Source organism: Garra rufa, chromosome 7, assembly GCF_049309525.1.
Source record: "Garra rufa chromosome 7, GarRuf1.0, whole genome shotgun sequence".
Lineage (NCBI taxonomy): Eukaryota > Metazoa > Chordata > Actinopteri > Cypriniformes > Cyprinidae > Garra > Garra rufa.
The window spans coordinates 9546652-9568913 of NC_133367.1; the positions used below are offsets into that span (position 1 = coordinate 9546652).

The 22262-nt window shown below is 40.4% G+C and overlaps 1 protein-coding gene across 1 annotated transcript in view; it reads left to right on the forward strand.

Moving 5' to 3' along the window:
* The window catches only part of celsr2 (cadherin, EGF LAG seven-pass G-type receptor 2), a 71913-nt gene that overhangs the window by 41802 nt on the left and 7849 nt on the right, over nt 1-22262 (forward strand). Inside the window, exons 7-29 of the mRNA XM_073844329.1 lie at nt 5-81; nt 158-321; nt 3619-3744; nt 3827-3993; nt 6194-6367; nt 6472-6585; nt 8373-8547; nt 8657-8798; nt 8876-8996; nt 10501-10684; nt 10767-10868; nt 10998-11092; nt 11170-11379; nt 13795-13978; nt 14148-14466; nt 14546-14713; nt 14799-14925; nt 17358-17558; nt 17635-17922; nt 17995-18077; nt 18169-18295; nt 21539-21649; nt 21761-21888. Of these exons, the coding sequence (XP_073700430.1) occupies nt 5-81; nt 158-321; nt 3619-3744; nt 3827-3993; nt 6194-6367; nt 6472-6585; nt 8373-8547; nt 8657-8798; nt 8876-8996; nt 10501-10684; nt 10767-10868; nt 10998-11092; nt 11170-11379; nt 13795-13978; nt 14148-14466; nt 14546-14713; nt 14799-14925; nt 17358-17558; nt 17635-17922; nt 17995-18077; nt 18169-18295; nt 21539-21649; nt 21761-21888 (3587 nt within the window). The remainder of the gene's footprint in view (nt 1-4; nt 82-157; nt 322-3618; nt 3745-3826; nt 3994-6193; nt 6368-6471; nt 6586-8372; nt 8548-8656; nt 8799-8875; nt 8997-10500; nt 10685-10766; nt 10869-10997; nt 11093-11169; nt 11380-13794; nt 13979-14147; nt 14467-14545; nt 14714-14798; nt 14926-17357; nt 17559-17634; nt 17923-17994; nt 18078-18168; nt 18296-21538; nt 21650-21760; nt 21889-22262) is intronic.

Consider the following 22262-nt stretch of genomic DNA (forward strand, 5'->3'; position numbering starts at 1 on the left):
CTCGTCTGTGGCTCTGCGCTTCGGTCACGTGATCGGAAACTACTCGTGCTCCGCTCAGGGCAGCCAATCAGGATCCAAGAAGTAAGAGCAGGAGTCTAATGCGCGCTGATCGCCAGTGAGAGTGTGAGTCTGTAATGTTGTTGTTGTTTCGCCGCAGGTCTCTGGATCTGACCGGGCCACTGCTGCTGGGCGGCGTTCCCAAACTCCCAGAAGAGTTTCCTGTCAGGAACCGGCAGTTCGTGGGCTGCATGAAGGACCTGCGCATCGACCAGCGGCACGTCGACATGGCCGGATTCTTCGCTAATAACGGAACGCTAGCCGGTGATTAATACCAGATCACAGCACCACAACATGCTTTTGAACAGATTCGGAGATTGTTGGCATTAGTGGAAGAGCATTAGTATGCAGTCCAGTGTGGAGTACCTCAAGGCTCAGTACTAGGACCGTTGCTATTCACACTTTTTTGAGGGAGATATGATCAGGAAACATGCTGTTAGCTCTCAGTGTTCTGCTGTTGATACTCAGCTCTAGATTTCTTCAAGGCCTGATGAAACAGCAACTTGGCCACTTTCCTTCAACTCACTATTTTAAAGCTGGCTTGAGAAAGTAGAAAACAAACCTGCTAATCATGCCAGCAATATGTTAGAATCATGCTAGTAACTTGTTAATCGTGTTAGCATCATGCTAATCAAGCTAACAACATGTATTAATCATGATAGCATCATGTTAGAAACATGCTAGTCACTAGTGTTGCTTTCGTCAACGAAAATTATGACTAAATATCGTCGTCAATGATCCTTTATCGCGTGACGAAAACGAGACGAAACGAAAATGCTGGTCATGTGACGATGACTATGATAAAATGTATAATGCAACGTCGTTGACAGAATAAAAGCGAGACTAAATGTGGTTTACAAAATAAAAACTATGCTAAAATATGTCTTCATTTTCGTTGATGAAAATGAGACGAAACGAAATGTTATAACGTTAGATTGATGTGCGCATGTCCAGCAGCCAGAGCTGTATCACTTCTAGCCTAAACCACAGGCGACGTCACTTTCTCAAACCACACTCGCGGCATTATCTAGAACAGTCATTCCCAAAGGCGGGGTCCCGACCCACAAGTGGGTCGCGGGAGATTTTGTATGGGTCGCCAAGTCGAGCACTCTTTTTCAGTGCGCTATATACTCTTGATTAAAATTTATATGTGTAGTTCACCTATTAGCCGCACGAGGGAGCTCGTCGTTTTCTTCTTCTGCTTTCTTTTTTTGTTGTTGTTCTTTAGCTGCGCTATGCATCGCCTGTTTCACACATACTCCGTCTGCAGTGCGTATGCGTTGCGTATTTTTTTTGCTGTCCGGCAGTACGTCCCAGAAGCAGTGCGTTTGCAGCAGAGCAGCGATAGTTTCGGCAGAGTCTATTTTTTGCTGTGCTGCAAGCGCTGAATTAAAGTGACAGCGCATTGTTCGCTGTAAAAATGAACATGGATTGACACGAAAATGTCCCATAAATGCATATAAATGAAATCCACTGTTTCACAGTCAACACGTGGCTTTTTGGCTAGGTTTAAAATAAGCAAAAATGCAGTTTTAAAGAAAAAGGGAACATAATACGTGCACTTGTCCAGGTAGAAAAGTTCTTTAAAAGGATTGTTTTTAATAAAGATTTAATGCGAAAGAAAAGCATGAGAGCCGACTGTTTCTGTCTGTGGTAAGTTTTAAATAAAATATTTTTTGATAGCCCAATTTTTAATTAAAAAAAGGAAGCTATAGCCTCCCTATGTTGTGTTTAAATATGTTGCAACTTGCTTGAGCAACTTAATATAGGCTACAAATCTAGAAGTCAAGTGCATTGAATAATACGTTGTTTTTTATTGAGTTTAAACGTGAATATGTCTGTTATTGTATTAGTGTACTGTGATAAAAGAGGATCGCAATGCTGAAAAAGCACTTTTTGATTTGATATCAAAATAACGGATAAATATTGTGTTTGTGGTAAACAACATTTTCTGCAAATCTGCAGTTTACTTAAATAAAAAAAAAGTGCTTTGTCAAATATCTGTATCTCTTTTAAATAGTTAAGTGGAAGCATGACCTTAAAAATGGTCATACATATTTTGTTAATGCATAAATTCTCTTCGTGATATATGAACTATATGGGCCTAATGTTTATTGGGTCACAAGGATTTATCGACTTTAAAATGTGGGTCCCCAGAAAAAAAGTTTGGGAAACACTGATCTAGAAGACGACTACAAACTAAGTTAAGTTTGACACAGAGAAACGGACCGATGGCTGGTCAGCTGGGGTTCGTCTTTGGGAGAGAAAGAAGAAACGACACATACGTTTTCCTACTTTTTAGTAGTGATGGGAAGCTTTTTCGAAGCACCGAAGCGTTCCCCTTAATTGTATCGTAAAAAGCTTCATTACTCGAAGCTTTTCAACACGTTGCACACTAATGACATCTTGTGGTCAAAGGTGGAAAACGTTTTTTTTGCGTCCCAGATGTCAAAGCGATTTTTGGACAGTTTCATAAAATGAATCAATTTGTGCTACGAAAACCATAATATTTGACTTACACAAATTAATTAATCTGTAAATAAACTTATAAAAGTACAAGCATGATTTGTGTAGCCATAGATGATCAAAGTAAATTAAGAATATTGTTAAACTGACTGATATTATTATTAATCAGAAGTGCTTTTGAAGCGGGAATGAACATTCGTATTATGATGTATTCTTAATAAAGAAGTGAAGGACACTTGAAACCTGCGCAAGGGGTTTGTGTTTGAATCAGAATACGAAGCAGTCACGTTTGTTAAACTTAAATGTATATATTTTTTTCTGCCATTGTCATGTGATGCTATTTTATTTCAATTTATGTGTGTGTACTTCTAACATGTTTGGTAGGTAAAATAAATATTGTAAATTCAAATTAGAGCATCTTCCATGTCTGGAATGGATGTATTCTTGAGCCTATAAGGTAACAACAATATAATAAGATAACCTTGTTTGAAATGGGTTTGGCTACAAGAAAACTTTGGTTTCATCTATACTACTAGGTACTTATACTATATTGACTGGGTTAAATAAAATTGCATTATTAAAACTAGACTAAAATATACTAATATACTAAATGTCATCAGTTTTCGTCGACTAAAACTAGACGAAAACAGTCATGGGTAATTCTGACTAAAATAAGACTAAAATGCTCAGACTTTTAGTCGACTAAAACTTGACTAGACTAAAAAGAGTATGAACATGGCTAAAACTAGGCTAGACTAGTCTAAGACTAGACTAAAACTAAAATTAAAATCGGCCGCCAAAAACAACACTACTAGTCACTGGTTAATCATGCTAGCAAAACATGCTAGCAACTTGTCAATCATGTTGAAACAATTAAAAACATACTAGCAACTTGCTTTTAAACTTTTCAAACTTAAATTTTTTTTAACTTCTTAAATTTCTTTAAACTTTTCAAATTTTCTGGTATGGCTTGCTCAAGCCAACTTAAAGTTTGTCTTGACAAACTTTTTTTTATCTAGTTCTGTTTGAAACTGTAAAGTTGCTTTGACATGTAAGCGTTTCCAATGACAATGTTATCCTGTTGTGTTTTCCCAGGATGCTCTGCGAAGCGTCATTTCTGCAGTACTAACCCGTGTCTGAACGGCGGCAGCTGTGTCAATCTGTGGGGTTCGTTCCGATGCGACTGTCCGCTGGGATTCGGAGGACGAAACTGTGAGAAAGGTGAGCGAGCGTCAGGTGAACCGCGCGTCTGTTAGCGTTGAGATCGGTCAGTAATGACACCCGTCTGTCCGTCTGTCTGCAGCGATGCCCAATGCGCTGCGTTTCCGGGGTAACGGTGTGTTGACGTGGCGGGATCTGTCTGTGGCGGTGACGGTTCCGTGGCACCTGGAGTTCATGTTCCGCTCGCGACAGCCGACGGCGACACTGATACACATCAGTTCAGCTCAGCAGCACAACCTCACCATACAGGTGCAGTTCAACACACACATCAGGACATTCCTAAACAGAGGTTTAGTCAGCTTTAGCTCACTTCTGCAAAATATGTTCCTAAAATATGGTTAGTGAGGTACAAACACACGGTTGAGCAGCTTCAGCAGCAGGTGCACTGTCTGTTTTATGTGTCTACAGCTCCACCTGCTGGCTGCATGTGATATGACATCTTACACTCTAAACCTGAGTTTAACAGGCTTGAGAAAGCCAACTTACTCAAATGCTATTTAAACTTCTTCTGAGGCTCAAATGTCTGACTGCTGCTCCTCCTAGATCTTTAACTCTACAAACTCCAAACTCAGTCCAGATCTTCAGACTGATCTGACTCCAGCTGATGGATCTTTTCTAACTGATCAGAATAACGGTTTTCCTAAAAATGAGGATTAAAACTGGGAAAAATCCCATAGACTTACATTGAGGGAATGTTCAAATGAGCCGACACTATTCAAACTCCAACTGTCAAAATTCAAACTCCAACTGTCAAAATTCAAACTCCAACTGTCAAAACTCCCAGAATCCCTTGAGACTCAACCAAATTACCTTCTACTGTATGTACTATATTTCTAATATTAATTTAAATTCATCTAATAGTTCTATATCTATCTATCTATAGAGCTTTAAAACTACTTTAAACTTCAATCTTTTTAAGACTGAAAACCATAACATTTTACACTTTCTACAATTTCGAAAACATTTTCACACTTTCTGATCAGGCTTTTCCAAGCCAACTTAAAGGATTAGTTCACTTTCAGAACAACAATGCACTAATAATTTACTCATCCCCTTGTCGTCAAGAAATAGTTTTTTTTTTGAGATAAACATTTCTGGAAATTTCTCCATATAGTGGACTTAAATGGTGCTTCGAAATGTGAACCTCCAAAATGCAGTTTAAATGTGCCTTCAAGGGGCTATAAATGATCCCAGCCAACGAAGAAGGGTCTTGTTTACCGAAACGATCGGTCATTTTCTTAGAAAAATATTTTTAATATACATTTTTAGCACTGAAACTCGTCTAGCACTAGGGCTGTAATGCGCGTTCCCGACTCTACGTAATCTACATAATCTCTTCTGTGTATTCCAGCTCAAAAAGGTAGGGAACGGCGGAAAAACTCCATCTCATGTTCTCCTCAAGCTTCAAAATCATCCGACATTGTTGTACTTTACGTTGTACCTTGTTGGTAAAGAGCGTTTGTCTTTGCAAGTTCGCTTTGTAAACACCGGGTCTGTAGTTCCGCATACGTGGTTTGGACATGACTGCGTAGTACGTAACATTGCGAAAGCGCATTACAGCCCTAGTGCGAGACGAGTTTCAGTGCTTAAAAGGTATATTAAAAATATTTTTCTAAGAAAATGACCGATCGTTTCAGTAAACAAGACCCTTCTTCGTCAGCTGTGATCGTTTGTAGACCTTTGAAGCCGCATTTAAACTGCACTTTGGAGGTTCAAATTTTAGAGCACCATTTAAGTCCATTAAATGGAGAAATGTTCAGAAATGTTTACCTCAAAAAACATAATTTCTTGACGACTGCAGAAAAAAAAAGACAAACATCTTGGATGACAAGGGGGGGTGAGTATTATCTACATTTTTGTTCTGAAAGTGAACTACTCCTTTAACTCTACAAACTCCAAACTCAGGCCAGATCTTCAGACTTTTCTAACTGATCGGAATTACGATTTTCCTAAAAATAACAATTAAAACTTGGAATAATCCCATAGACTTACATCGAGGGAATGTTTAAATGATCAACACTATTCTAACTCCAACTGTCAAAACTCCCAGAATCCCTTGAGGCTCAATCAAACTTCCCTTCTATGTACTATATTTATAATTTATTTAAACTAATTTAACTTGACCTAATATTTCTATATCTATCTATCGAGCTTTAAAACTATTTTAAACTTTAATCTTTTTCAGACTGAAAACCATAACATTTCTACAATTTCCAAAACTTTCGAAAACTTTTTCACACTTTCTGATCAGGCTTTTTCAAGCCAACTTAAAGTTTGTCTTGACGAACGTTTTTATCTAGTTCAGTTTGCTTCTTTTAATGTTTTATGTGGATATGCTATAGTTTTATATGTATGCTTCATTCTAGAGTGTGTTTGATTGGACGGACGTGAGTGTAGTGCAGGATGATGTCATCAGTGTTTATCTAAATAATGAGTGTGTGTTCGTCAGCTGAGGGAGGGTTACGTGTTGACGTCGGTCCAGCGCGGCGAGGACTCCACCGTGTCTCGTGTTGATGACGTCACAGTGAGCGACGGCCAATGGCATCACGTGTTGCTGGAGCTCCGAGGCCCCGCGACGGGCAGCATAACGGCAGCGCTGAGCCTCGACCACGGCCTGTACACGGTCAGACATGTGATCTGAAAACGTTAAAATGTTTACTGTATTATTGTTTAATAAATTAGAATGTTTTGTAAAGACTTGAATCATTTGAATGTATTTGTGTGTAGTCGTCTATGGATCTGGACTCTAAGCTGAAGGGTGTTAAACTGAAGAGCGTGAGTGTCGGCGGCATCACAGACGGCAAGAATAAAGTCGTCGGTGGATTCAGAGGATGTGTTCAGGTGATCATAACAGTCACACACAGCTACAGACGGCAGAGATTAGCCAAAAGCAGTCGGTTTGCATAGGCGTCGTCCCAGAAGGAAGCCTCTTCTGAAGCTGGCTCACAAAAAAGCCTGCAAACGGTTTCCTGAAGACAACCAAAAAGAGCATGAATTGCTGGATCTATGGGCCAGATTCACAAACATCTTAAGAAATAAATTAAGAAATTTAAGAACATCTTCATTTTTTTCTTAAGAAGAACGAATGCATGGCTGAAGATGCATTTATAAACTCGCAATTCAAGGATTGTCTTTTTTGCAATTTCTGCAGATTATCCTAATAATTATAATAAGCACGCACACTATTTTCGTCACGAACTTGACTGGCGCTCGGCTTCATGTTTTTAATGCGTTATGTTTTTGAACAGTTATAAAAGGGTCTCTCTGAAGCTTCGGCTATCTGTTTTATTCAACGCGTCCTACGCATTCATTTGAACTAAATACGGCCAAAGATTATGTCGTATTTATAGGCTAAAAAAATATATAAAAAAATGTTTAATTAAATCTTCCTATCTTTTTTGTAGAGTATGTATTGACATCAGCAAAAAGTAGGTCATACATAGGCTAATCATGACCGATCATTGTTTTCATTATCAGTCATCGCTGTCACTTCAGTGATCTCGTGCTCATCTCTATTAATAGTCCTAATATGTATTATATGTAGCTAGTATTGTTGCAAAGCTTAAATATAACAACTAATTTGAAATAATGCAATAAATTCGTTAAATAATTTGTACTATCTGGGATTTAAGACGGCGGAGATTAGCCAAAAGCAGTCGGTTTGCATACCCATCATCCCAGAAGGAACCCTCTTCTGAAGCTGGCTCACAAAAAAGCCTGCAAACGGTTTGCTGAAGACAACCAACAAGAGCATGAATTACTGGAGCCATGGGCCAGATTCACAAACATCTTCTTAAGAAATAAATTAAGAAATTTCTTAAGATAAATCCTAAGAAGTTCGTAAGAATGTTCTTAAGTGCAATTCTTGAAAAATTCTTAATGTTCTTAAGAACATCTTAATTTTTTTCTCTAAAGAAAATGAAACGTCGATCTGAGTGAATGCATGGCTGAAGACGCATTTATAAAATAATAATCGCAATTCAAGGATCGTCTTTTTTGCGATTTCTGCAGACTATCCTAATAATTATAATAAGCACGCACACTATTTTCGTCACAACCTTGACTGGCGCTCGGCTTCACGTTTTAAATGCGTCATGTTTTTGAACAGTTAAAAGGGTCTCTCTGTAGCTTCGGCGATCTATTTTATTCATTTTTGTGCTGTTTTTGTAAATAATTCGTACTATTTGGAACTTAAGACAAGTCTCGGGCTATCCTAACTTTAAGAAGTTATTTACGATGGTTTTCAAGAAGATTCTTTTCAAGAATTAGAATTTTCTTAGTTTTTGTCTTAAGAACAAACTTAAGCAAAAAGATAAGAATATTCCTGAGACGAATTTTTGGGAATACAAAATATCCTTAACTTTTTTCTTATTTTAAAAAAGAAAAAGAAAATGGCAGTTAAGAAGAAATTTCTTCTTAAGAATGTTTGGTGAATCTGGCCCCATGTCCTGTGGTCTGACGAGACTATAAGATAAACTTGTTCTTCCTCAGAAAGGGAGGACTGGCCAAAATATCCTCATTTTAGAAAACACACTTCACTCTGATGGTCTAAAACTCAAACCAGTCCTCACAAAGATAGCTGTACATGTGCTCACAGTGATCACAATCTCACATGTGATCGTCCACAGGGATTGCGTCTGGGTGAATCCACCTCGGCTCCCGTGTTTCCCAGCATGCATCAGGCTCACGTGGTGAATGTGGAGTCGGGCTGCAGTCTGCCGAACCCCTGCGGATCGAACCCGTGTCCCGCTCACAGCGACTGCAGCGACGACTGGGACAGGCATTCGTGCAGATGCCACATCGGTCAGTTTGATTATAGAGCTTATCTACATTGCGTTAGCGTGTTTATATTTTCTGTTGTGATTTAAATTAAAGTTAGTTGTTTTCTTGTTTTGTTTACACATGATAACAGGTTACTACGGCAACAACTGCAGCGACGCCTGCGCTCTGAACCCCTGCGAGCACCAATCAGCATGCAGCAGGAAGTCAAGCTCCGCCCACGGATACAGCTGTAACTGTCCCAGCAGCTACTTCGGCCAGTACTGCGAGAAGAAGTATGAATGTTTACTGACTCACCCATAGATACGTAAACCTGTGATGACGTGTGCTAACATACGCGTGCTGTGTTCAGGATGGATCTGCCGTGTCCGCGCGGATGGTGGGGCGATAAGTCATGTGGTCCGTGTAACTGTGACACGGCTAAAGGGTTCGACGCCGATTGTAACAAGACCAGCGGTGTGTGTCGCTGCAAGGTATGATGAAACTTTATTACTGTCTTCAGTTACTGTTTTTAGTTTTGAAAAAGTTTGTACTGTTTAATTTTTCTGTTGTTTAATAAATAACTGTTGTACTGGTTTTAACATTTACTTTTTATTATGCTATTTTCTTTAACTTTTTTTTTCTATTTTTTATTTTAGTATTGTTTAATAAATGTTGTTTTTAGGTTGGCTTGAGAAAACCAACCTACTGATCTGTTACTTAACTTTTTATTATTATTCCACTTGGACTAAATTTCTGAACACTACTCCTAGCTTTCAAGCTAGAACCACCAAACTCAACCTAGCTCTTCAGACTGATCTCACCTAGTGTGCTCTGTCTTTTCAGACTGGTCCCACTTACAGTTTTCTTCAAATTGAAGATTAAAAATCATAAAAATCATATAGACTTACATTGACAATGTTCAAATGATCAACACTATTCAAACTCCAACTGTCAAAATTCAAACTCCAACTGTCAAAATTCAAATTTAAACTGCCAGAATCCCTTGAGACTAAATCAAATTCCCTTCTATCAACTATTTCTAATCCATTCAAACTTCCCTTCTATGTAATATTTATCATCTATTTAACTATTGATAACCGCGATACATGCTAATCATGTTAGCATGCTAGTAGCTTGTTAATCGTACTAGAAACATGTTAGCAACTTGTTAATCATGATAGAAACATGTTAGAAATGCGTTAGCATCTTGCTAATAATGCTAGAAACGTGTTAGTGATTTGTTAATCATGTTAGAAACATGCTAATGACATGCTAGTAACTTGCTAATCATGTTAGAAACATGCTAATGAAATGCTAATAACTTGTCAAAACATGCTAGCAACTTGTTAATGAAATGTTAATAATGCAGTAACATGTTAATAATGCTAAAAACATGTTAAACATGTAAGTAACGTGTTAATCATGGTAACAACAACTTGCTAATCATGTTAGAAACATGCTAATGACATGCTAGTAACTTGTTAATCATGCTAAAAACATGCTAGCAACTTGCTAATGACAAGCCAATAATGCAAATAACATGTTAATTATGTTAGAAACAAGGTCAACATGCTTGTAACTTGTTAATCATGTTAACAACTCGTTAATCATTCTAGAAACATGTTAGGAACTTGTTAATCATGCTAAAAACATGCTAGCAACTTGCTAATGACATGCTAATAATGCAGTTAACTTGCTAATCATGCTAGAAACATGCTAAACATGGTAGTAACTTGTAAACTTTCTTATCATGCTAGAAACATGTTAGAAAAATGTTAGAATCATGCTAGCAACATGCTAATCATCCAATCTATCTATATAAAGTTCAAAACTTTAAGCCTTTACAGCTGCTTTAAACTTTCAAGCTAGGCTTTCTCAAGACAACCTAAAGTATGTCTTGACAAATTTTTTGATCTAGTTTTACGTTGTTATTATTCATAAAAATTCTCAGAATTCGGTAAAAATCAGCCGTTTAACGTGTGTTTCTCTGGTCAGGACAATCACTTCCGGCCTCCGTCGAGTGCGGCGTGTCTGCTGTGTGACTGTTACGCGGTGGGCTCGTTCTCGCGTGCGTGTGATCGGGACAGCGGTCAGTGTCCGTGTAAGCCGGGCGTCATCGGTCGTCAGTGTGATCGCTGTGATAACCCGTTCGCTGAGGTCTCTCCCAGCGGCTGTGAAGGTCAGAGTCTCTCACACACAGATCATCGTGCCGTCATACATATCCCACAATCCCTCAGTAACACGCGTGTGTTTGTGTTCAGTGATCTACGACAGCTGTCCGCAGGCCATCGAAGCGGGAATCTGGTGGCCGCGAACCAAGTTCGGTTTGCCGGCGGCCGTCTCGTGTCCGAAAGGATCCATCGGTACGAATCAACCATTATATAACACTAATTATTTATATACTACTTTGGCATTAGGAACCGCACACTTTATGCATTTTATTTAGTTTGTCATTTACTTATAAACTCTTGTATTTGCGTTGTATTGCGCAGGAACTGCGATCCGTCACTGTGACGAGCACAAGGGCTGGATGTCACCAAACCTCTTCAACTGCACATCCATGAGCTTCAATAAACTCAAGACTCTGGTGAGAATCTCACACTTGGCATGAACCTGTCGTGTTACCATGTGATCCATGCATCCTCACGTCTTGTCTGTCTGCAGTCGGAGCGTTTGGCACGTAACGCATCTCTAATGGACTCTGGTAACGTCCAGCACACGGCGGCGCTGTTGAGTAACGCAACAAAGAGCACCAAACACTTCTACGGCAGCGACGTGAAGATCGCGTATCACCTGACGCGCGCCGTACTGCAGCACGAGAGCAGCCAGCAGGGCTTCAACCTCACCGCTACTCAGGACGTCCTGTTCAATGAGGTACGCACGCGCAGCTGCAGCACCAACACGCTACAATTAACGCATTGTGCAATTTTTCTTAAGTAAAGAAACCATGTGTATTCCAGTTACCTCAAAGGAACAGGTAGAAGCAGCGCAGTAATATCACGCAACGCCTGGAATTAGTTCCAGCTCAGTAACTTCCGACGAGGAACGCTCCCTGTTGTTAGATTGAGTCCCCACGTCAAGATAAATAAGATCCAGCCCCGGACACCAGATCTTGTCAGGAAATATAGTTTTTTCTGGTAACAGAACAACTAGTCGCAGCGCTGTCTGTACCCAAACCCTGTTAACAGCAAGTCTTGTCTGGTATCCAAAATACCCAAAACGAGTGTTAAAACAGTTCTCTGTCAGTCAAGAAGTTGACTGATGAAGGCCAGAAAAGAGCAGAAGCAGGAGACGAAGTGATGATGGTAAAAAGGTAGAACAGAGTTTATTGAACAATCTTAGTTGCGTTTGTCTCAATGTTCAGACTTCGTCTGAGGAACACAGCAAACAATGAACTCATGAAACCCCACAATCATAAGACTGAACAATAATGAAAATGCATATGCAAAGAAAAATAATAAGAAATCGAAGTACAATAAAATGATAAATGATAAAAATAATCAACTAATAAACAATCAAATAATGCATTATATGAATGACTAATGATTATAAAATGATTATAAATAGTTATGTCAATTAATGATTATAAATGTATTAAAAGATACAAATCAAAACAAAAACACAAACAGTCTGCATGTGAGGATCAAAGGATCCTTTACTGTGCATGCAGTTGGTCACGTGTTGCGTGATATTACTGCGCCTGCTTCGGCCATATTACGGCAGCAAACTTCCTTGACTATTACGCCGGAATGGAAGTGTGGTTCCTAATCTTATCAGCCTAGAAACTCGCAGCTTTACATTTCCGCCGGTCTTAGTACACGATATAACTACAGAAGAGTCAAGTTTTAAATAGGACAAATATGGAAACTCATTGGTCATTTTTGAACGTGATGCTATTGGTCTAATAGGATTCAATGATCTATGCTAAGCTATGCTAAAAGTGATATCGCCAGAACAGGAGAACGGCTGAATGGATTTCAAAACGGTGAAACTCAACTTATTAACTCGGGGGGAGTTGGAGAATGAGCCTATTCCCAAAAAAAGTGGAGTGTTCCTTTAACACAAAATAAAGCATAATGCGTAATTTGTTATATTTATTAGGAATAATAGTTTATATTTTAAAAGTAACGATATTTAAGTTGTTACAAACTAAAAATAGTAGTGCGAGTATGAGTGTGCAGTTGTAACGCTGCAATTACACTACAATTAACAAATGTTGCACGTTTTTCTTGAGTAAAGAAACCATGCATCTTCCAGTTACCTCATCATTTTAATAACACAAAATAATGCATAATGCGTAATTTGTTATATTTATTAGGAATATTAGTTCACGTTTTAAAAATGGCGAGTTTACAACCTTATTCAATTTTTAGCTTTGTCAACAAATTTTTTAGCTTTTCTCTCATTTGTAGCATTAAAAAGTCCTGATTTACAAAGTATGCATGTGCTTTTTTAATGCTGAGACACGGTACAATTACAAAATGTTGCACATTTTTTCTTAAGTAGAGAAACTGATTATTTCTAAATTATTAAATGCGTTATTTATAAATTTGTATATTTCAGTTACTTCATCATTTAAATAACGGACAAAGTAACATATTTTATTTATTAGGAATAATTATTTTATATAGGTGTATATATAATTATTTATATAGGAATATGTTATTTTATTAGGAATAGTAGTTCGCTTTCTAAAAGTAACGCTTTTGAAGTAGTTACGTACTAAATGTAGTGATGCAACTATTTACCATTAGTTAAATAAATTCTCTTGAAATTTAGAGAAGTGGGAATACATTTGAACATTTGCACCAAATTTACAGGAAATGATAATTTTTTTTTTTTTTTGGTTAATAATACTAGATGCATTTTAAAAGTAACAAAGCAGTTGCGAACAAAGGGTGTGGTTACACTTTTCATGTTTGGTTCGATTAAAACCCTGGTGTGGTTCGAATGATATTTGAACGCAACAAAGTACCAAATTAGGAATTAGTGCCGGATTTAGGTTGCTTTAAGTCAAACCCACCTTTTCCTCTTGTTTGGAGTCTACTGTGAGTTAAGTCACGAAATAAATGTCATTCAACCCAACCAATCAGGTTGTGAACACATCACTATGCCTTTAGATTTGGTGTCTTTATCACTGTCAAAATGCCAGTGTGAACGCTAATCGCGGACCAAGACCAAATGTATCATTTTCCTTTTTGATCTGGACCAAATGAACCAAACGAACGGAACTACAAGTGTCAACACCCTCTAAAAGTAGTTACATTTTGTTATTGTTTGTTGTTGCAGCACCTGATGCACGTGGGCAGTGCCATCCTGTCTGCAGACACGCGTGGACACTGGGAGCTCATCCAACAGACGGACGGCGGCACGGCCACGCTCCTACGACAGTTCGAGGAGTATACGAACACACTCGCGCAGAACATGAGGAAGACCTACCTGAGCCCCTTCACCATCGTCACACCCAACATCGGTCTGTTTCATTTCATTCAAAATCCAACCTTCCAAACGCATCAAAATGATTGGCAGGCCAGAAACCTTTCTGATTGGCTAAATAAATCCAGTAGGATCTTTGAGTTTCAGATTGGCAAAATGTACTTAGTTTAAAGTTTTAAAGTGTTTTTGTGTCTGTATCATTCCAGTCATCTCCATCGATCGTTTGGAGAAGATGAATTTCGCTGGTGCTAAACTGCCGCGTTACGAGTCTCTGCGTGGGCCGCGCCCACTCGACCTGGAGACAGCCGTCACTCTTCCCGACTCAGTCTTCATCCCCGCTCCTGAGGGCAAAGGTCAGCGGCACCACAGCGAGCCAATCGCAGAGTCCGGCAGAAACCACACGGCCAATCGGAAGAAGCGACACCCGGACGAACGCGAGCAGGACGCCATCGCCAGCGTCATCATCTTCCACAGCCTAGCGGCGCTGCTGCCGGAGAGATACGACACCGACAAGAGAAGCCTCAGGTGAGACCGGACCAGACTAGACTAGACTAGACCAGACCAGATGAGACATATACATATCTAACGCTGTGTGTGTGTTCAGGGTGCCCAAGCGTCCGGTCATCAACACTCCGGTGGTCAGTATAACGGTTCACGATAACGAGGAGCTGCTGCAGCACACGCTGGATAAACCCATCACAGTGCAGTTCCGCCTGGTGACCACTGAGGAGCGCTCTAAACCCATCTGTGTGTTCTGGAACCACTCCATTGTGTGAGTAGACAAGCGTGTGTGTGTTTATAGTGTGTGGATATGAAGAGGTGTTTGTGAGTAAGTATGTGTTGTGTTGTGTTTGCAGTGCTGGCGGTCCAGGCGGCTGGTCATCAAAGGGTTGTGAGGTGGTCTTCAGGAACAGCACACACATCAGCTGCCAGTGTTACCACATGACCAGCTTCGCTGTGCTTATGGACATCTCACGCCGAGAGGTGACTCAACTCAACCTAACCCAACACTAACCCAATCAGAACTACTTGAGTGACAGAGGTTTGGTCTTTGTTAACTTGGGGCGGTATACTTATATGTTCTAGCAAGTACCTAGCAATCACCCAGAACACCCTAGCAACTGCCATCAACCACTGAAAATATTCTAGCAACTTCTTACCAACTACAAACCAAGACCTTCGCACTTATCCAAAAGACTCAGTCACTCAGAAACCTCTACTGACTTCCTAGTAACACCCTAACAACCACCCTGAATACCCTAGCAACCTGTCTTACAGCCACATGGCAATGCCCAATCAACCACCAAGAAACCCCTAACAACCAACCACTTAGAACTGCTTAACCACCACATATTAACACCCTAGAAATCATCCAGAACAACTGTGAGCTGCTTAGCAAACACACAGCAATGCCCTTGTTGCCACTTGGAAAACCTTAGCAACACCCTAGCGATTGCCTCGTAACCACACAGCAATTCCCTAGCAACCACCAAGGAAAGTCTGCTAGCTGCCATCAACCACTGAGAACACCTAAGAAACTGTTTATCAAAAACATAGCAACACCCTAGAAATAGTTTAGAACATCCTAGCAACTGCCTAGCAACCACATAGTAATACCCTAGCAACAACCACTGAGGACACTGTAGCAACTGCTTATCGGCCACATATTAACACCCTAGAAATCTTCCAGAACACCCTATCAGCTGCTTAGGAAACACATAGCATTGCCTTTGTTGCCACTTGGAAAACCTTAGCAACACCCTAGCGATTGCCTCGTAACCACACAGCAATTCCCTAGCAACCACCAAGGAAAGTCTGCTAGCTGCCATCAACCACTGAGAACACCTAAGAAACTGTTTATCAAAAACATAGCAACACCCTAGAAATAGTTTAGAACATCCTAGCAACTGCCTAGCAACCACATAGTAATACCCTAGCAACAACCACTGAGGACACTGTAGCAACTGCTTATCGGCCACATATTAACACCCTAGAAATCTTCCAGAACACCCTATCAGCTGCTTAGGAAACACATAGCAATGCCCTTGTTGCCACTTGGAAAACCTTAGCAACACCCTAGCGATTGCCTCGTAACCACACAGCAATTCCCTAGCAACCACCAAGGAAAGTCTGCTAGCTGCCATCAACCACTAAGAACACCTAAGAAACTGTTTATCAAAAACATAGCAACACCCTAGAAATAGTTTAGAACATCCTAGCAACTGCCTAGCAACCACATAGAAAATACCCTAGCAACAACCACTGAGGACACTGTAGCAACTGCTTATCGGCCACATATTAACACCCTAGAAATCTTCCAGAACACCCTATCAGCTGCTTAGGAAACACATAGCAATGCCCTTGTTGCCACTTGGAAAACCTTAGCAACACCCTAGCGATTGCCTCGTAACCACACAGCAATTCCCTAGCAACCACCAAGAAAACTCAGGCAGCTGCCATCAACTGCTGATAACACCAAAGAAACTCAGCCTACAAATCATCCAGAACACCCTAGAAACTGCATAGCAACCACATAGCAATGTCTTAGCAATTGCCCAAAAATCCCTAACAACTGCCTAGTAACTACATATCAATTCTCTAGAAAGCACCCAGAAAACTCTGCTCAGCTCCCATCAGCCACTGAAAGCACCAAAGAAACTACATAGCAACACCCTAGAAATCATCCAGAACACCCTATCAACTCCATAAGCAACACTCTGGAAATCAGGCAGAAAGCACTACCAACTGCCTAGCAACCACTTGACAACAACCTAGAAATCACCCAGAAGACCTCACTAACTGCCTCGTGGCCACTGAAAACCACCATTTAGCAACCACATAACAGTGCCCTAGCAACCACTCTAAACATTCTAGTAACTTTTACGCAACCACTTAGCAACACCCTGCCAATGCCCTAGTAATCACTCAGAAAACCTTACCAACTACATAGCAACACCCTAGGAACCACTGAGAACACCCTGGTGACTATTTAGCCACCTCATAAGAGTGCCCCAACAACCACTCAATTATCTTTAATTATCAACCACTTCACAACATCCTAGCAACAGCCTTGCAATCACTGAGAGCTAACTTTGTCAATCTGGTGACTAGATCTTACCAATCTCTTCTGTCAAGCAGAAACACATTCTTCCTCATCTATTCGAGTTGTATCCATTTATTTCCACGTTCTGCTCAGTGGCAGAACACAGGTGGCTGAAGTACACTCAGGGTTGCCAGATCTGTGAAACACAACCAGCCCAATCATGTTTTCTCCATCAGGGGTTTGCTCAGTCGAAATTTGCACAAGTCGCAGCTTTAGTGTAAAAGTAGCCTAATTCTGCTGTAAAACCATGTACATGGCAACCCTGTGTACGCTTTAGTCTTGAAGTTTGAATAAACGTGTGTTTCTGCTTTAGAACGGAGAGATCCTTCCGGTGAAGCTGATCACGTGGAGTTCGGTGGGCGTGACGCTGGGCTTCCTCTTCCTCACCATCGTCTTCCTCACCTGCCTGCGGGCCGCGAGCAGCAACAAGACCAGCATCGTCAACAACGGCGCCGCCGCGCTCTTCGTCGCACACCTCATCTTCATCCTAGGCATCAATCAGGCTGATAACCCGGTAACGCCCACTTCCTGTCTGTCTATCTGTGACATGAGCGTGCAGAATGGCACATGATGCTTGTGTTTCCCTGCAGTTCCTGTGTACGGTGATGGCCATCCTGCTGCACTTCTTCTGGCTGTGCGTGTTCTCCTGGCTCTTCCTGGAGGGGCTGCACGTCTACCGAATGCTGAGCGAGCTCCGCGACATTAACTACGGGCCCATGAGGTTCTACTACCTGATCGGATGGGGCGTCCCGGCCTTCATCACGGGTCTGGCGGTGGGGCTGGATCCCGAAGGCTACGGGAATCCAGACTTCTGCTGGCTCTCGCTCTACGACACCCTCATATGGAGTTTCGCGGGTCCCATCGCGTTCGTGGTGTCGGTGAGCATTAATGAGCATTTGCACACTCCCCCTAGTGTACAGAGTATAAAAGCATCTGTGTTTCTCTCTCAGATGAACGTGTTCCTGTACATCATGGCATCCAGAGCGTCGTGTTCCCTCAAGCAGAAGAGCTGCGAGAAGAGAGAAGTGCCAGCGTGAGTTTCGTTCATTCGCACTGAACCCTGAAGCGTTTGTGTGTTTGTAGTGTGTTTGCTAAAGCGTGTGTGTGTGTGTGTGTGTGTGTAGGGCGGGTCTGCGGACGGCGTGTGCCGTGTTGTTCCTGGTGACGGTGACGTGTCTGCTGGCGCTGCTGTCGGTCAACAGCGATATGATTATCTTCCACTATCTGTTCGCTGGATTCTGCTGTGTTCAGGTACTGCTCATGTCAACCACTTACCCAGATAACAATTTTTGGTTCCCAGAACATTCTGGGAACGTTAGTTTTTGGTTCCCAGAACATTCTGGAAACGTTAGTTTTTGGTTCCCAGAATATTCTGGAAACGTTAGTTTTTGGTTCCCAGAATATTCTGGGAACGTCAGTTTTTGGTTCCCAGAATATTCTGGGAACGTTTGTTTTTGGTTCCCAGAACATTCTGGGAACGTTAGTTTTTGGTTCCCAGAACATTCTGGGAACGTTAGTTTTTGGTTCCCAGAACATTCTGGGAACGTTAGTTTTTGGTTCCCAGAACATTCTCCAGAACATTCTGGAAACGTTAGTTTTTGGTTCCCAGAACATTCTCCAGAACATTCTGGAAACGTTAGTTTTTGGTTCCCAGAACATTCTCCAGAACATTCTGGGAACGTTAGTTTTTGGTTCCCAGAACCTTCTGGGAACGTTAGTTTTTGGTTCCCAGAACATTCTGGGAACGTTAGTTTTTGGTTCCCAGAACATTCTCCAGAACATTCTGGGAAAGTTAGTTTTTGGTTCCCAGAACATTCTGGGAACGTTAGTTTTTGGTTCCCAGAACCTTCTGGGAACGTTAGTTTTTGGTTCCCAGAACATTCTGGGAACGTTAGTTTTTGGTTCCCAGAACATTCTCCAGAACATTCTGGGAAAGTTAGTTTTTGGTTCCCAGAACATTCTGGGAAAGTTAGTTTTTGGTTCCCAGAACATTCTGGGAACGTTAGTTTTTGGTTCCCAGAACATTCTGGGAACGTTAGTTTTTGGTTCCCAGAACATTCTCCAGAACATTCTGGAAACGTTAGTTTTTGGTTCCCAGAACATTCTCCAGAACATTCTGGAAACGTTAGTTTTTGGTTCCCAGAACATTCTGGGAACGTTAGTTTTTGGTTCCCAGAACATTCTGGGAACGTTAGTTTTTTGGTTCCCAGAACATTCTCCAGAACATTCTGGGAACGTTAGTTTTTGGTTCCCAGAACATTCTCCAGAACATTCTGGGAAAGTTAGTTTTTGGTTCCCAGAACATTCTGGGAAAGTTAGTTTTTGGTTCCCAGAACATTCTGGGAACGTTAGTTTTTGGTTCCCAGAACATTCTCCAGAACATTCTGGAAACGTTAGTTTTTGGTTCCCAGAACATTCTGGGAACGTTAGTTTTTGGTTCCCAGAACATTCTGGGAACGTTAGTTTTTGGTTCCCAGAACATTCTGGGAAAGTTAGTTTTTGGTTCCCAGAACATTCTGGGAAAGTTAGTTTTTGGTTCCTAGAAAATTCTGGGAACGTTAGTTTTTGGTTCCCAGAACATTCTGGGAACGTTAGTTTTTGGTTCCCAGAACATTCTCCAGAACATTCTGGAAACGTTAGTTTTTGGTTCCCAGAACATTCTCCAGAACATTCTGGGAACGTTAGTTTTTGGTTCCCAGAACATTCTGGGAAAGTTAGTTTTTGGTTCCCAGAACATTCTGGGAAAGTTAGTTTTTGGTTCCCAGAACATTCTGGGAACGTTAGTTTTTGGTTCCCAGAACATTCTGGGAACGTTAGTTTTTTTTTGTTCCCAGAACATTCTGGGAACGTTAGTTTCTTTGTTCCCAGAACATTCTGGGAACGTTAGTTTTTTGGTTCCCAGAACATTCTGGAAACGTTAGTTTTTGGTTCCCAGAACATTCTGGGAACGTTATTTTTTGGTTCCCAGAACATCCTGGGAACGTTAGTTTTTGGTTCCCAGAACATTCTGGGAATGTTAGTTTTTTGGTTCCCAGAACATTCTGGGAACGTTAGTTTTTTTGGTTCCCAGAACATTCTGGGAACGTTAGTTTTTGGTTCCCAGAACATTCTGGGAACGTTAGTTTTTTTTTGGTTCCCAGAACATTCTGGGAACGTTAGTTTTTTGGTTCCCAGAACATTCTGGAAACGTTAGTTTTTGGTTTCCTATTGGTTAGCCAGGAAAGTTTTCTTTACGTAAATAGAACGTTACCTTAAGGTTAGAGGAATGTTCCCGCAACGTTCTAAGAACTTTCCCAGTAGGTTCCCAGAATGTTCCCCTAACCTAAAAGAACATTCTATTCACGTAAAGAAAACTTTCCTGCCTATCCAACAGGGAACATTCTATTTATGTGCCTAGAAGGTTCCCTGAAAGTTCTCTGATGGTTCCCAGAACGTTCTCCTAACCTCTTTTCTCCAGTACCGCTTCTGCACGTCAGCACTCCCGTGTCCCGGAGTAAGCGGCATGGAAGGATCCATCATAAGGAGCATTAAGACTGAATTATCCTATACTATGTTAGATTTCGTTAATGTAAGATGTAGAAGTACTATACCATAAAACGACCCAGATTTTGTTTATTAAAGCACCAAATAACATGACTTCAACATTCGATTTTAAAAATGTGTATTTAATTTTTTTACAGACATTAAAAACGAATAACATTTATTTGACTTTAACCAGGATAATATTACCTTCGTTTCTTACCGCTGAATTAACGATGATGTGCTTCCCTCTTTTGGTCACTAAACGAAAACGTCTCTGTTAACATTGTTTTCTTCAATAAGACATGTCAAATATCCCTAAAAAAACAATATTTACTCTCGTATATATATTAGTTATAAGTAATTATCCATTAAAGGGATCAATCAACGAACTTTATTCAGTAAAACGAAATGACCGTTATTTTTTTAATTACGCAAGTGTGCCGCTTTGTTGAAAACAGGAGAAAGCGCGTGATGGAATGAAGAAATAAACAGTGTTTATAATTTGATTTTCAGACTCGTAACCTTGGCTTATTTTAGCTATAAAATTTAAATTATATGATCATTATAATACGGTTTGACCACTTTGATGTCATTTATTAAAAGCTCATTTCGGACATGAGATTCTAGTTTGTTTATGATGAAAAAAAAAATCCATTTCAACATTAGAAAAATCAGAGTCATCTGCGAAGTTTTAATTAGTTTACATGGTAATGACTACTAAAAATAACCTGCAGGGAACGTTCTGGGAAGGTTCTTTTTAGGTTACAAAATTAAAACAAAAAATAACCTGCTGGGAACGTTCTTTATAGGTTATTAAAAAGAGAACCTACAGGGAACATTCTGGAAAGGTTCTCGGAAAAAAATAACCAAATGGGAACCATATGGGAACGTTCCCAGAACGTTCTGTTTGCTGGTTAGTAGACTAAAACAGCGCTGGACTCTGATGTGATCGCGTATGTGTTTGTGTTTCAGGGGCCGTTTATTTTCTTCTTCCGAGTGGTGTTTAATAAAGAAGCGAGAGACGCCATGCGCTACTGCTGCAGCAAGAAACGACCCGCTCACATGATCAAGTCCAAACCATCCGTGAGTCTAAGAACAAGTTTTCGTTCTTTTGCAAACTTCTGTTTATTGTTTTTATTTTGTTCAGTGTTTTTTGTAAATGCTAATTCCCCCGTCTCTTTGTCTGTCCATCAGGCGTTTATCTGTAGCAGTAATTTTGTGGACGGGCGTCTGTATCATCTGCCGTTCGCCGAGTCGAGCGTGTCTCTGAACGGAACCCAGAGCAGCAAAACACATCAGAACTACATGCCCTTCAGCCTCCGGTACAAACACACCATCATAATCATAATCATAATCATAATCATGTGATCAAAATCGTTTTTACTTTTAAGAGGAATGCATTACAAAATTGTAACTCTTCAAAAAAGAGTTACTTCGTTACTTTTTATGGAAAGTAATGCGTTTCGTTACTTTTGCGTTACTTTTTAAATCTGGGCAGGGTTTGCTTGTTTGTTTTAATATAAAAAGTTGTATTTTTGTCAAATGTAAAAGCCTTATTACAGCAAAAGCCTCAGACTTAGAGAAAAGTAAATTGACGTCTGTACAGTAGACCGCAGAACAAATGTCAACTCTTCAGCAATAAAAAAAGGAAAACAAATGTTAGATTATCTTGAGTAATTTTTGCTCATTAGTATGG